The sequence below is a fragment of the Diabrotica undecimpunctata genome, chromosome 4, assembly GCF_040954645.1.
Source record: "Diabrotica undecimpunctata isolate CICGRU chromosome 4, icDiaUnde3, whole genome shotgun sequence".
Classification (NCBI taxonomy): domain Eukaryota; kingdom Metazoa; phylum Arthropoda; class Insecta; order Coleoptera; family Chrysomelidae; genus Diabrotica; species Diabrotica undecimpunctata.
The window spans coordinates 45,263,533-45,279,949 of NC_092806.1; the positions used below are offsets into that span (position 1 = coordinate 45,263,533).

Here is a 16,417-nt window from a genome sequence, read left to right on the forward strand (position 1 = left end):
TATCAAGTCTAACGTTGTTGTTAAAATTTTTAAATTTTTCACTGAAATATTATTCCAGTCGCCAGAGACGAAACTGCCACTTTACCTCTAAAACTGATAAGAAAAAGCCGGATTTTTTCTAAGAATGTCAATCTTGGTACCCCAAAAAACTGCAAAAAATTTAGCCATTTCCACAGCATACTGTATATTTATTAGCAATTTCTCATGAAATAAACCATTCTCTTGGAAACAATGCTTGATCGGTGATTTTAAAAGCCAGCGCAAATCAATTTTTTTTTGAAATGAGTATCAACTTGACGACTCGGTATCTTTTGATTAGAGTGTTCTATCGACAACTATAATTCATTTTAAAGATAAGGAGTGCAGCTTTCATATGCCATGTTTGCATTTTATAAAAAATTAAGTTAGTTTTCATAAAGCTGTAAATAAATAAACATTGCCCGATTTTTGTCAATTTTTACGATTCTCAAGAGATCCTCAAAATATGCCTAGCTGAATTTTAACTTATACGGTTACAAACGATCTAAAACATTTAAAATTGCTTCTTTTTTATTTGTAAAAGTACGATTTTGCAAACAACTTCAGCTAGAAATTACACCCAATGCCGTCTTTGTGGAAGCATTCCCCGTGACGTGGCTTGAAAATTTAAATTCAGCGTTTTTTGACATATTTCAATGGCTCATATTTTATTTGTTATCAAAATTCAAAATCGAAATTTTATGCTAAGTATAGGTTTTGCAGATTATGCTCAAACAATGGAAATTCCACTGCGATCGGTCAAATAATGTAAAATTTGATTGATCTCACGAGAACCGTAAAAAATCACAAAAATTGCGCAACGTTTATTTATTTAACAGTTTGTTAGAAACTGATTTTATTTGCGACAAAACAATTGCATACCAAAGTTGCACTCTTTACCTTCAAAACGCATGTTGATTTTGACAAGAGTATCCATAGGATACTTTGTTCAAAAGATATGGAATTTTTACCGACAAGTTGATACAAATTTGTTTTAAAAAATTTTCGCGAGCGTAACTGACATTCAAAATCACCGGTTGCTTCAAGCGTTATTTCTGAGAGAACCGTTCATTTTATAGAAAAAGTACTAATAAATATTTTTGTTCAAAATTGTCTCAGCTACAGTTCTTATTTAAAATATTTTTTACGGCGTACAGATTCTTGGTAAGAATATTTTCCATGTTCCTAACTATGAGGGGGGTTTAGGAGGAAGCCCGGGGGTAGAAGTGGGAAACTTTTCTGCAACTTTTTTAATGTCTCAAAATTGACATTCTCAGCAAAATTGAGCTTGTTTATCTCGTTTAAGAGATAAAATCTGTAAAGAATGAAAATAATTTGAGACCGATATCTCAGTGTAATACTTAATCTCTCTATACACTTGATGTTACTGTTAACAATTAAAGTTTTATAATATTCCAAGTAGATTTCAACTTGAAACGCCTCGTGATTTTAATCTTGATGAATAGTAACAAGGTTTTAAAATTATATCCAACGGTCTATGCGCCTTCTTCTCAAATTTTTCATGCAAGAATATCCTTTGAAAATAATTCCTTGCTAAGAACTTCATCAGATCCCAGTTCATACCTTGAACACTATTTACAAATATTATGGCTGTGACCTAGTCTCGTATGTTCTTGAAGGTTTAATTAATGTTGAGAGCTAAATGGACGTCGTATAAGCAAATATAATGAACTTTTTTTGTACATATATAATTTAAGTAATAAAAATATATACAGAAAAATTGTAGTTTTTATAATACTTTCTAAATGGACTATTTTTTAATTCTATTACATATACAAGGGAATAAGGAGATACAAGGTTTTAAGGAATTATTTGAAAAACTCTCGAAAACTTTATGTAGACAGAGATATTTTAATCAAGCATTATTATTGAAAATATAAAAAAGCCCCCAAGCGAGAAAACTTGATATACCCACTTTATATTAAAAGGTAGATTGATAATATACATAAATATATATATATACTTGGAACTTGGAAATAACTTGGAACAAAATCACTACAGAAGCAATGCGACCAACTTGTGGCAATAATGTTAGAAGACTCTAAGGTTTCCGGAGCAACAACTAAACACACCCACGGAGGAAGCTAAGCTACCTAAGGAAAGGAATAAAAAATGTTTAGAACGTTTCACACAATAAGAAAAAGGTTAATGTGAGTTAATAGTAAAATATAGTTCAAAGGTATCGGCACAGCTCGCAACAAAGGAAAAAAATATAATAAAATATGTGTATGAGATAAAAGGCAACCTACAATACGTATTTTTGACTATTGGTCGTCTTCAGTACGGTGCAGCCAAGGTAGAAAAGGAGCTTGTTAACTTGGGAAAAGATCACTACAGGATCAATGCAACCAATTTGTTGCAATAATGTTAGAAGACTTTGAGGTTTCCAGAGCAGCAACTAAACCAATTCACTGAGGAATATAAGCTACCTACAGAAAGGAGTGCCAAACGTTTAGAACGTTTCTAAATCTTAAAATATAGGTAAAATCTATCGACACAGCTCGTATTAACCTTTTTCTTGTTGTTTGAAACGTTCCAAACGTTTGGCGTTTTATGTTCGACAGTGGCTTTTTATGTTCATTTATCCTTGTGTTTAGGACATATCGACAAATCTGCCGTTGCCGAACACGCTTTACGAAGCGGAGAATATCGAATACTGTTTGAAGAAACGCAGATGCTGGACAAAACTTCACAGTACTACCCACGGTTGTATCGGGAAGTGGTGGAAATATATAAGCACCCAAATAATTTTAATCGGATAGAAGAACGACTGAAAATTAACAAGACATGGATACCAATATTAAAATCCACAAACACCCTTCCCGCCAAACACGAAGAAAGAAAAGCTACTACAAACGACGACATGCCCCCTCAAGCCGAAACCAGTGGAGGGGAGGCGAATGGGAAATATAAATATTGCCTCCGTAGTACAACGCGGCGTCATTTTCAGGTTACAAGCGAAGCAGTTACATCTCCAGAAGATGCCAGCCCCTAGTGTTGGCGGAACGTCGAGAACTAATCTCAGAAGACATCGGCCTAATAGCCCGAACAAAGAGTTTAACAAGTTAGACGATGACCGTGAAAGCCTATTGCAGTTTGGCGTTTCGTTTATTAGGTAGCTTAGCTTTCTCCGTGGATGTGTTTAGTTATTGCTCTGGAAACCTCAGAGTCTTCCAACATTATTGCCATAAATTGGTCGCATTGCTCCTGTAGTGATTATTTTGCAAGTTAATCGGCTCCTTTTCTAGTTTGGCTGCGTTGTACTGAAGACAACCAATAGTTAGAAATACGTATATACGGTTGCCTTCCATCTTATACACATATTTTATTGTAATATATTTTTTTCTTTTTTACGAGCTGTGCCGATATCTTTTACCTTTATTTTACTTTTAACTTGCATTACCCTTTCCTTTGGTAGGTTAGCTTTCTTCGTGGGTGTTTTTAGTTGTTGCTCTGGAAACCTCAGAGTCTTCTAGGATTATTGCCACAAATTAATCACATTGCTCTTGTAGTGATCCTTTTCTAACTTAGCTGTACCGTCCTGAAGACGACCAATAGTCAGAAATATGCATACCTTTTACCTTGTAGGACAATATTTCCATGTGGCAGAAGATTCAGAAGCCTTTGCAATGGTGATCGCCAACACAACGTCCAATAACTCTGATATGTCACGTGAAGAAGAAGAAGAAGAATAAAAAAATCAATAAAGAAATAAAATCTGGCATGCAAAAGAGAAATAGTACAGCAGCAAATGTATTAAAATAGAAGAAGATATTCCAAAAAATAATGGCACGTTGATTATGTACAAAAAGGTGCAAAGAAACAACTGGAATATATAGATCAACTTTAAGTAGTTTACTTGATAAACAAAAAATATCATAGTCAATGAACAAGAAGAACTGGTGATGTGGAAGGAATATATTCAGGAACTGTTTGATGATGAACAAAACAGAAATACAATTAGAAAATATATCGATAAGATATTTCTTAGATTTAGCAGTTTCTATTGACATTGAACACAAAACGAACCTGTCAATTCTGGAAGAGCTTAATATAAAAGGCAAGATATTAAAAAAAGTAAACCGAGCATAACTAAATTACTACGGCCATATAGCCATAAAAACGGGGAATATAAAATATTGGTAGTAGAAGGAAAGTTAGAACGCTGAAGACTAAGTGGAAGATCTTCAACACGATGGGCAGGCCAAATGAAGACTGGTAGGAAAATGCCCACACGCTGATAAAAACTTCGTTTTGTTAAATGGTATAAAATTTTAATATTAAAATTTTTAAAAATTATCCAAAATTAATTTTTAATTTTTAAAAATGTTTTGGATCATAATTTGAGTAACGTCTTTATTAATTTTAAGTTCGTCACTCAAATTATGTAATTTAAGGATCATCTGATCTCATTATGTGGCTAGTTTCAACTACTTTATTTATTAATGATAATTTGCTACGATTGAAAACGTTCTGAAAATTTGTAAATCCATTTTCGAAAATTTTTAAAAATTTTAATATTAAAATTTTATACCATTTTACACAAAGATGTTTTTAGGTTATTTAAAGTTTTTTTTTTATATTTAGAGTGTGACCACGCCTTGACAAGGGCTCATGAAATTACGAAGATTAACTTTTTATTTCTGTTGCTCCCCTCAATACTTCGGTGTTACTTAAGTCTGTTGTCCAACGAATCTTTCACATTCGCCTATGGGTTCATGTTTCTATGCTTCAATTCGGTCCATCTTTACTACTTTTAACGTACAGTCTATTCCAGACAACAGTGTTGGCCAAACATGACACTTGACACTTTAGAACTAAAACAAGAACACTTGGGTTTTTGTCTTAGTTCTAAGCTGGAGGGGATATTTTAAAAAAATATTTTCATTTCTTAAAAAATGTAGTTCCCAAATATATGAATTTGTTAACCATTTGAATATAAGTTACGGCTGAATACTAGAAAGCTAGTTTTATTTTTGTTTATTTTACTTCCTATTTTACTTCTTATTATAACTCGCAAAATACGTATTTCCAGATACACCCCACTTTATCACTCCCATTCCAATACATATTCAATTACTCGATTACCAAATTCTTTTCGACCAGTGTATTTTGCCTAAAAACGAATCATGGTTGGTTCCTGTTGCATGTAGTTAAGCTTGGCATATTACCGACACCATCCTGCAGTTGTGATCTAAGTTCTTACAAAGATCTTAACCATATTTTCTTTGGCTACGACAAATATTTTGAAAAATCTAATAAATTAATTCACACTATTATTGAAATATTTACTTCCGTTAAATCTATCACACCTCACTGATATGAGTAGAAATTAAATATTTTTGGGAATAGAATGCAATACTGTTTCTGTTCCTACCTCATCTTGTGCTGCTGACTCAATATCTTCCCTTATCCTGTTCCAGAATGAGTCTATATCTCTCTGGTCTTCTTCGGCTGGACTTTGATTCCTTAACCTATTGGTAATATTTTCCCAGTACTGTTTTGCAACAGTTGCATCTCTTAGCTTCTGTACATTCCATTTCTTTCTATTTATTTCTTTTTCTTTGTTGGAGTTTGAAATTCTAGCCCTTAGTGTTGAGATCACTAAACAATGGTCTGAGTCTATGTTTGCGCCTCTATAACTTGTGCAGTTTATTATGTCCGTTTCGTAGCAAAAAATGAAGCCTATGCAAAAATGCTTACTCACCGAACTAGAACAAGTATAGAGAATTACCAGACAAAGAGAAGAGAAGAAAAGAAAATACACAGAATGAAGAAACGAAACCACTTAAAAAAGGAACTTCAATATATAGAAAACCTCAACAGAGAGAAAGAATTCAGAACATTCCATAAGAAAGTTAACATCAACAGAAAAGAATTTAAGGCAAACACAAATCAATGTAGAAGTTCTCTTAACAACAAGAACAGACGTGCTAAACCGATGGACGGAATATTTTAACCAGATTCTTAATATAGAGGAAGAAGAAGAAAATCCGGAAGACGAAAGCTGCGAGGTAAGCGGAGCAGACGAGAGGGAGGAGGATCCACCAACGATCCTGGAAGTTAAAGACGCTGTAAACAAACTAGCCAGAAACAAATCACCCGGAATAGATAATCTCCCAGCGGAATTATATAAAGAAGGTGGCCACGATATCATAATAGCGCTACAGCAGCTTATAAAAGAAATATGGATACAGAAGTCCCTTCCCAATGATTGGAATATTGGAATACTTTGCATCATACACAAAAAGGGAGATATCTTTGAATGCTCTAACCATAGAGGAATTACGCTCCTAAATGCAGCGTATAAAATATTCTCCAATATACTATGCCATCGTATGGCACCATATGCAGAGCGAATAATAGGATAATACCAGGCTGGTTTCAGAGGTGGTAAATCAAGAATTTATCAGATTTCAACCCTGAGACAAATTCTAGAGAAAACACTGGAATACGGTGTAGACACGCACCACATATTTATAGACTACAAGGCAGCCTACGACTCTGTAAATAGAAGAGAATTGTTTAGAGCAATGATAGACCTAGGAGTACCAAATCAGTTGGTAAGTTTAACTAAACTAACCCTTGAAAAAGTTGAATGCAAAGTACGAATCCAGGGGGAACTCTCTCAACCTTTTAAAACAAATAACGGGCTACGTCAGGGAGACCCACTCTCCTGTATACTATTCAATCTAGCTCTGGAAAAAGTAATACCTACGTCACAAATCACAACTACCGGTTTAATATATAACAAATCTGTGCAAATCTTAGCATATGCTGATGATATCAATATTGTTGGGAGAACGGAAAACGCAGCACGAGAGGCGTACGTAGCAATAAAGGAAGCGGCTACAAAAATGGGTTTAATAATAAACACCAATAAAACAAAATACAGGAAAAAAGGTACGCAACCACAAACACTACGGCCACTTGTTATAGAAAATGACGTCATCGAAGCAGTTAACGAATTTTTATACCTGGGAACGCTCGTCAATACTGAAAATGACACTACCGCAGAGATAAACCGCAGAATTTGCACGGCTAATAGATGCTATTTTGGGCTTAATCTCCTTTTTAAATCTACAGTTATATCAAGAAATACAAAAGTAAAACTCCACACAACAATAATACGCCCAGTCCTAACATAATATGGTTCAGAAACCTGGAATTTAACAAAAAGTAATGAAAACATGTTAGGATGTTTCGAAAGAAAAATACTGAGGCACATCTATGGAGCGGTAAACGAAAATGGTGTCTGGAGAAGACAATACAACTTCGAACTCTATAGGATATACCAGGAACCGGATATCGTAAAACACATAAAGATAGGACGTCTGCGGTGGGTAGGCCATGTAATGCGGATGGAGCAAACCGACCCAGCTATAAAAACGCTCCTTGATAGACCTATTGGTCAAAGAAGAAGAGGAAGACCCAGGACAAGATTCCTAGATAACATCGATGAAGACATGAGAAATATGGAAATACGTGCTTGGCGGAGGAAGACGATGGATAGGGACGACTGGAAAAAAATTCTTGGGGAGGCTAGGACCCACACAGGGTTGTAAAGCCAAAATGATGATGATGAATGCAATACTGCCTAACTTCTCGTTGTACACATATTTAGGTTTAGGTACGTAGGTTTTGCTGTTTCTAATTTTTTTACTTTAGCAGTTTATTTCTAGTTTAAAGGGTGTATAAACCTGTAGTGGGATCAGGTGCAGGAACATTGTTGGTGGGAATTTAAATATTTTCATTCCAATAAATTGATTGTGATTTGATTGATTGATTGATTCCAACAATTGATTGTGAGTAAGTCTTATTGTATTTCTTTTATTATTTATATTACACACAAAACTCAGAATTTGATATCATCCTGAGCGTACAAATACCACCCTCTGTAACTTTCTACTAAAAGCACGGGTATTAACCTACAAAAGCGAGGCAAAGTAAGTCAGTTGTCAAATTTTAGGTAACAAAAACACCAATTATTTGAAAACTGTAGGTTATAACAAAAACTCCTTATTTTAAAACAATCTCTTTTTTAAATTGTGGAAGTAGAAACGTCAAAAACCAACGTAAAATATAATTTCTATTCTAATCAACTGTGGTATAATTATGTATGAATACAACATGTAATAATTATAATAGTGGCCGAATTAAAAACATTAAATGGATGACAGAAGATATTTTAAAAATTTATACCAACGTCCACTATATTTAAAAATAATCCAAATACTTGCGATTACTACATTCTATAAATTGTCGAAACGTGCAAATTATACTCACCCCGCATTAAAAGCATTTCTGACATACGGAAGCTTTGGGTTTAAATTATTAAAATAATTTGGATAGATGCTTCTTATGGTATAATACATGTCCAACTTCTTTTTGGCTATTTCAGTACTAAATTTTGTTGTGGCAAGAATAAACTCAATCATATTCTCAGCTAGAATAAAAATTTATTAACTCAATTTTAATGTACAAAATGAAAATGTCGATTAGGTGTATTGTTTTATTAACCTCACTCTAATTACTATCTTTCTATACAATCTGAACATAAATAATTGATTGTCATAAACAATAAGTAATAGTACTGGCAATCTAAGAATTATGACATGGACGGAGACATCCAGTGATGCATCCTTTTTTTAAACTTAAAAAAAAATAGTCTTCAATTTTGATCAATATATACAGGGTGTTTTAAAAAAAGGTAACCCCGTCTCTAGGGTAGGTAAAAAATTAAAAAATAATTGGGGTTTGCTTAGTAAAAAATTTTTGTAACGCCATCCGTTTTCAAGATACAGGGCGTTGAAGAAAAAAAATTTTACGTATCTTTTACGATTTTGCCGAAACTACTGGCAACATTGTAATGAAATTTTATACAAAATGTTTTGGAAGCTGATACATCTCATGAATTTGTTTTTATATCTGATTCTCATAGAGGGCTCTAGTTACACGGATCGTACTAAGTATTAGTTAATATAACTTTTTTAAGAGTATAATTATTAATCAAAATTTCAAGTAAACTTAAACATCATTCAATTTTACACGAAAAAGGTGCTCTTGGTAAAACCCGATACTGTGTACCGTTTTCGGAATATTTTGATTTGAAAATTATGAAGTAATAATTCATGCTGGTAGTAATGATAAAGTTCTAATAGGTATACCTCTATTTTCTCCAAGTGTGCCATGGAAATCTGACATTTATTGATTGTTGTGACGATAAATCAACAATAATTAGAGTTTTGAAACCTTATTATTTGTAAAATCAAATCAAAATGTACTCAAATGTTGAATACACTGACATGTTATTAACCTTAGGCGAATGTTTAGGATGTTCTAGTGCAGCTGTAACACGTTATGCAGAAAAGTTTCCTAGAAGAAACTTACCAAATAAAAAAACATTTAGAGCCGTTGAACGACGTTGTCGAGAAACTGGGAAAGTGAGACCAAATAAAAGAAATTCTGCTAGACCAAGAACAACAAGAACAATTAATAAAGAAAATAATATTTTAAATTTACTTGATAAAGATCCAACAGTTAGCGTAAGGAATATAGCAAGACAAACAAATACTTCTTCTTCAAGTACTTTCGGATACTGAAAGAACAGCAATTACATCCTTATCATTACAGACAAGTCCAAGAGCTCTACCGCTTAGAGTGGATTTTTGTGAAACATTGCAACAAAGGACAGCCCACAATCCAAATTTTTTAAAATGCATTCTTTTTACGGACGATGCCACCTTTACGCGACAAGGTATGTTTAACTCCCATAATGCACACTACTGGTGTGATCCACGAGTCAAAAGGGTATCACATTACCAACACTCATTTAAAGTTAATATTTGGGCAGCAACTTTAGGTAACAAATTAATACGTTATCATATTCTACCGGGAAATTTAAATGGTGATATGTATCTTGATTTTTTAAATAATTCCTTATTCGAATCGATGGATTGGTAGAGGTGCAGAAGCTACGATTCATTGGCCTCCTCGGTCATGCGATTTTAACCCTTTGGACTACGCAGTTTGGTTGTATATTAAGGAAAAAGTCTATGCTACTAAGGTAAATTCACGCCAAGAATTGGAAGAAAGAATTCAACGTTAATTTAATGACACCATAGCTGATCCCCTACCGTTTAGAAGGTTAATGGAATCTTTAGAAAAACGAATAGACTTGTGTATTCGCAAAAACGGAGGGCATTTTGAACACTTACTGTAATTGAATTTTATTTTATGTTCTTAGTCATTAATTTAATTTTCTTCTTGTGAGTTTTGTTTAATTACTATTTTATACCAGCATCAATTATTACTTTATAATTTTCAAATCAAAATATTCCGAAAACAGTACACAGCATTGAGTTTTACCAAGAGTACCTTTTTCGTGTAAAATTGAATGATGTTTAAGTTTACTTGAAATTTTTATTAATAATTATACTCTTAAAAAAGTTATATTGACTAATACTTATTACGATCCGTGTAACTAAGCTGGAAACGGATGGCGTTACCAAAATTTTTTACTAAGCAAACCCCAATTATTTTTTAGTTTTTTACCTACCCTAGAGACGGGGTTATAATTGATATAATCCGACAAGTGTGGGACCAAATGGGTGTCGCATTACCAAAAGTGTCCGGATTACCGAAAGTGGTTATATATTGGCATTGTTCTGCTAGCAGTAGCCTACAATATTCTTAAATTTTATGAGTAAAATGCTACCCAGATTAATATGCAAATGAAACACCCATTTCGGCTGACTAAAACATGTTTATTAAAAGCAATATGGAAGCTAATAAGTTTAATGTACATGTGTGTAAATAATAACCTATAAACATTATACGTACTAATAAGTAAATGTCCCAACTAAGATAGATTAATTATGGACGTATGTAAATACCTACTGTGCTCATACTTTGAAGAAATCTTTGACTGTCTTTTTGATTTTGCTTTTTCTTGTTTAGGCAGTCTGTCATTGCTTATTCTTGTATCTCCTTTAACTTTAAAATTTTTTCATATATGTCATATGCTCTCTCCTTGCACCAATGCATCAAAGTGTTTGCAGCCAATATAGCATCATCACTGTTAAAGGTGAAATATTTTTCATCCTCTGCTTCCTGGGTCACGTTTTTATCAGATTATGTCCTTTCTTTAATTATTTATTCATTTGTTAAGTCAGCATTAAGATTGCTATCTAAAATCCACTCTTGTAAAGCTTCTCTTGATTCTGATGAATTACTCATATCGTTGCAAATTTAAAGGGCAGCATCTAGTACAACTTGCACAGGTTGGTCATTGGATTCTTGGAACTTCTACTAGAGTGAGTTGTTTTGCCAAATATTCTTTCAAAATTTAATTAGTGTAGTAGGCTTGACTTGCTGCCAGGCAAACGCAGAATTGATAATCGCATCTTTGATGTTAAAGTCTTTCAGTTATGTCAGCATTAGGTTGACACACAATATCCACAAGGAGTTGTTTTTTATAGTGTGCCTGGAGAGTTTTAATTTTATTAGAATAGAGTTTTAATCCATGGGCTAAATTAATGCAGTAGTATTGTTTAGTAACTGCATTATCTCGATATATCTATTGGCAGTTTCAATTTTTAATTCGTGCTTATTAGGATGTTCTGGAAGATTGTCTAACAAGAGGAGGGCTTTCACTGACAGTTTCTTTTTTTTTTAGCTCATCTTTAACTTTTGGGACAAAGCTGTTTCTGTACCAATCCAGAAAATATTCTTTTGTTACCCAGGACGGCTTTGCCAAATGTACGTGATTGATAGCTTCTCAATTTTAACATTTTTGAAGGCACGAGGTTTTTTTGGGACTTACCCACGATTATCAATTTTAATTTGTGGGATCCTGATGCATTTGCGCATACCATGAGAGTGAAATGTTCTTTTTAAAGTTTTCTACCAAAAACTTTTTTTTCGTCTGAAGTGACAAATGTCTTATTGGAAACTGCTGCCAGTTTCGATCGATTTCATTAGTGCTATAAAGTTGTTCAGGAATTAGATCTAATCCGGTGATCTTTTGCTCAAATTCTGAATAAATTCAGATATCTTAGACTCATCTGCACTCAACTTCTCTACACACATCTGCAAAAATCGTATTCCTTACCGTTTTTTTTAAGTTTTCGAACCAACTGACTAGCACAAAAATCAGTTTTTTTCATTAATTCCTGATAAAAAACAGCTTTGTTTTTTAAAATGTCATCTAAAATAGAAGCTTGTCTGCTTCGTTGTTGCTTAAACCAGATGTGCAGAGCTTCTTAAACAACAGGAAATTCAGTTATTTTCAGGGTTTTTCTGTCCTTAGAATGTTTTTCTACATATTTCATAAATTTTTTGGTTTTGGTGCGTCGGACAATCGAGCGTGTCGGATGAGTATCAAGAGTGTACTGTTACACATTTAGTATCAATCAATTAACTCTAATAGAACTTTTCCTTATGACCTTCGAGCTGTGTACAGTTTATTCACTAAACTTTTTGCTAAACACATTTGGATTTACTCTAAGTTTCTCTGTATATATTTTTTTGCGCTTTTTAATATCGTCTTTGACGTATGTTAGTGCAGCATATTGATGAATGGCTTCATTGGTTTTGCATTATGAAACTGCTGGTATTTTTTCAAATATTTAGGATTGAAAACTTTGTAATATTTCAATATTGGAATATGCGGTAGTTTTCCACAATTCTAATCCTTAAGTTTAAATTGGTTTTAGGATGGATTTGTAGATTAATATTTTATTTTTATTTGATAGCTTTGATTTTCTGATTAACAACCAATACATGTTCCTTAACTTATGACTCAGTTGTTTTCGCTTGGTAAATATATGCTTCCTCCAGTTTAATCTCCTGTCCAAGTGCATACCTAGATATTTCGCTTTATCGCCTTATGAGATTACTTTACCGGTTAATATACAATGGGACATGTTTCTCTATGTGATAAATGTTAGGTTTAATGATTTGTTTTAATTGATTTTGACCCTCCATTTTGTTATCGATTGTTGTAGCTTATTTATGTTATGTTGTATGATTTCTATGACTATTTGGAATTTTTGTTAGACTGTAGTATATATTACCGCATCATTCGCAAATGTGGTTTTGGTGATATTTATATCTGTAGGTAGATTAGCAGTGAGTATAAGGTATAATATGGGTCCTAGGATGCTTCTTTGGGGTACTCCAGCGAGAATTTGTTGTGTTTAGTTTGCATAAGGGGGACTTTTAAGACAGATTTTTCAAATCGCTGGCTTATTTTCAGAAATACCGCTGAGCAGTACCTATAAAGTTATAAAAAGTAAATAAAGTTATAAAAATATAAAAGTGGTTGGACTTGTAATGCATACAACGAAATCTCTATTTCGTTCATGGATCGGTATAGATGTTAGATGTAAGAGTAACAGCATCGCAATCGTTAAGATTAAGAACTTGACTATGAGAGTGATTGACTCATTACGTAACTGGTACGTTTCCCACGCTCCACTATATTAATGGTATTAGGACCACGATTAAAACTGTAATGACTATTTGTAATGCTTTCGGCAAGGCGCAAATTAAGACACGTATAGCACGTGTCAGGTGATCTTGACACGAGGGACACGACGCATACGTGCTACACGTGCTCCGTGGGGATCCGCAAATTGACATGCAGTTCGTATGTACTGTGCAGTCATCTGCATATTGAGGTGCACTTTAATGTTGATCTGCATCTTCAATTAATTTGTTTCTGATCCTAGAGATGGCTCTGTGGTAAAATTTTCAACTTAATTGTAGATTTTTACATGATGACTTTGTAATATTTACAAACCCTAACATAACAGTTTTCTATCGTTATATCCACTGGATAAGTTGCAAAATTGTGTAGACAGTAATTTTATCAAATAAATTTAAAGTCGCGTACAAAGACCGCTGTGCCATTTAATACTGATAACTTTATTACTAGTAGACCAAGTAAGCAAAGATATCTTTTACAACATCTTTATGTATAATATTTTACTGCTCCGCTATATCAATCGGAATATAATATATCGTATTTACACATTGAATTTATTAACAAACATGTTTTAATGATTTTGGAATAATTTTTTGTGACGTATAATGTAGGTTTACCAAATAAGCAAAGTTGTAACGTTGCGAGAACATATGGTTTTTAGAAAAATAAGGTTCCATCCACACATATTATTAAAACATGGTTCATGTGATCTAAACACTATGATCGACATTATCGACAATGAAATATGTAACTGCGGCGGCTATATCTGTAAAAATCATATTACCATTAAATTCATACTTGTCATCATATATTGGATTTTTCTTGATAATTAAAAATGAAATGATTTGGTAATATTTAAAATATACATAAAGTACATCAAACATAAAAATTTTATTTAAAACATGCAACCATGTCTTACTTTTGGTGTGTTTATTACTGGTTTTCTGTTTAGTAGTGCCGTCTTCTTCCCTTCTTTCTATGTGTCCAAACCATATTTACCAATGCATCAGTCTTTGTGCATTAATAAATTTTACTGTATTCCCCTTTAGTTATATTTCTTATTTCATAGTGGATTAGTCTTCTATATTTTCCTTATTCTGTCTTTATTGGGCCGTGTATTCTCATTATTTTTCTTTTAATAATTCTTGGTTTTTCGTTATCTTTATTCGTAGGACACATTGCTTTCGCTCCGTATGCTATCACTGGTCTAATTACTTTGTCTTTGTCTTTGTCTTTATCTTTGTCTTTTTTTTTTTGTTCAGGTTTTTGTCTTTTAGTGGGTGAGATTTCAAAAACACCCCATTCTCCGCTCTAATTCGTTCGCTTATTTTTACACTTCTCATTTTCGCCGTCCACTAACACCCCAAGTATTTAAAGTTATTGACCTTCTGGAATTTGTTTTCATCTATTATTATTTCTGTTGGTCAGTCTCTTATACTTATTCTCATATATATAGTCTCTTATATATTATTACGTATTTTGTTATATTCTGATTGATTATTAGTCCTCTTTTCTTTGCTTCTCTTATCAACGTTAGGACTGTTTCTTCTAGTTTTTGTTTGTCACGTGCTATCAATGCCATAAATAAGGCCGTTGGAAGACTATCTCCTTGTCTTACGTCACGTTCGATATTGATGTCGTTTGTATCTCCTTTGGTTGTTTTAACTCTTGCTGATAAGTCCTTCATTGCCATCCTAGTCAGTCTTATTAACTTTGCTGGCATTTCCATTCTTTTTATATTTATTTTAATAGCTCTTCTCTGTATATGCTGTCAAATGCCTGTTGGAAGTTAATGAACAATATGTGTAGTGTGTAGTTATATGTCATGTTCGTCGCTTTTTCGAAAGTTTGCGTTAGTACGTGTATCCACAAATATAAATTCACATATTGATTTGGTGAGAGCAACAGAATATTTGGTTTATAGATGAAAAGAAGGTGCATAACAGCTTTATTAAGAAAGATAATTTTAATCATTTTAATATATTTAATATCTTCCAAATTATGGCTTACAGTACTTAATTTAGATTTTTTTTAGAAGACATTATAAAAGTGAACACAAATACTCCCAGTTTCCTTAATGCAAAATGCACTTAAAAACGAATTAACAATCTAAACCCATCTTCTTTGTCTTCTTTGTCAAATGCCAAGTATCCAGTTTTTTTTACATGACATTCATGACTCTCGAAGGATCTTACTTAGGCTATTAAGTGGCTGATATCGACTATTCTTCTTTCAAAAAGATTATTTAGTTTAATATCGTATGCATTCGGTAGTTTGTACTACTTCAATTTTCAAATCTTCTGTATTGGAATATAATGTTGGGGTTTTCTAACCACTGAATAATACAACGGATTCAAGGCTTAAAAACACAAGTAAGAATTATTGTTTTATAATAATGGACATTATCGTACCTACTATTACTTGAAGATTGTAAATTTTATAACATCGTACATTCAAAACAAAAGTTACAGTATCTACTATTCTGTAAGTTTCAGCATGGTCAGCTCAAAATTTAAACCGATAAAATTCTTATTAAATTTTTTTGCAATCTGCTAAAGTGTTGTACAATGTAATTGATAAGGCAACCGCGTTAGTATGATGTTTCGTTTGAAGCATTATCGATGTTTCATATGAAGGGAGCCACCTTCTTGTTTAACGAGATTTTTTATATGTTTAGGAAAAAATATTCAACGTTTTATTGCAAATATTTTTCACTTTTACAGTTTTATATATGTTGTTATTAAAATTTTGTCCTGGTCTATTGTGGCAAAACTGTACATTCAAAATTTTTCAAAAAGTTAATTATTTGTTAGGATTATATCTTTCAGCTGTAAAAAAATAACAAAATTCTATGTTTGGTTTTCCCGTTTTATATTTTGAAAAAATTAG

The 16,417-nt window shown here is 32.9% G+C and overlaps 1 protein-coding gene across 1 annotated transcript in view; it reads right to left on the minus strand.

The window, feature by feature from the left end:
* LOC140438225 (retinol-binding protein pinta-like) overlaps nt 1–16,417 on the minus strand; it is a 53,409-nt gene that overhangs the window by 20,105 nt on the left and 16,887 nt on the right. Inside the window, exon 2 of the mRNA XM_072527927.1 lies at nt 8,326–8,485. Within this exon, the coding sequence (XP_072384028.1) occupies nt 8,326–8,485 (160 nt within the window). The remainder of the gene's footprint in view (nt 1–8,325; nt 8,486–16,417) is intronic.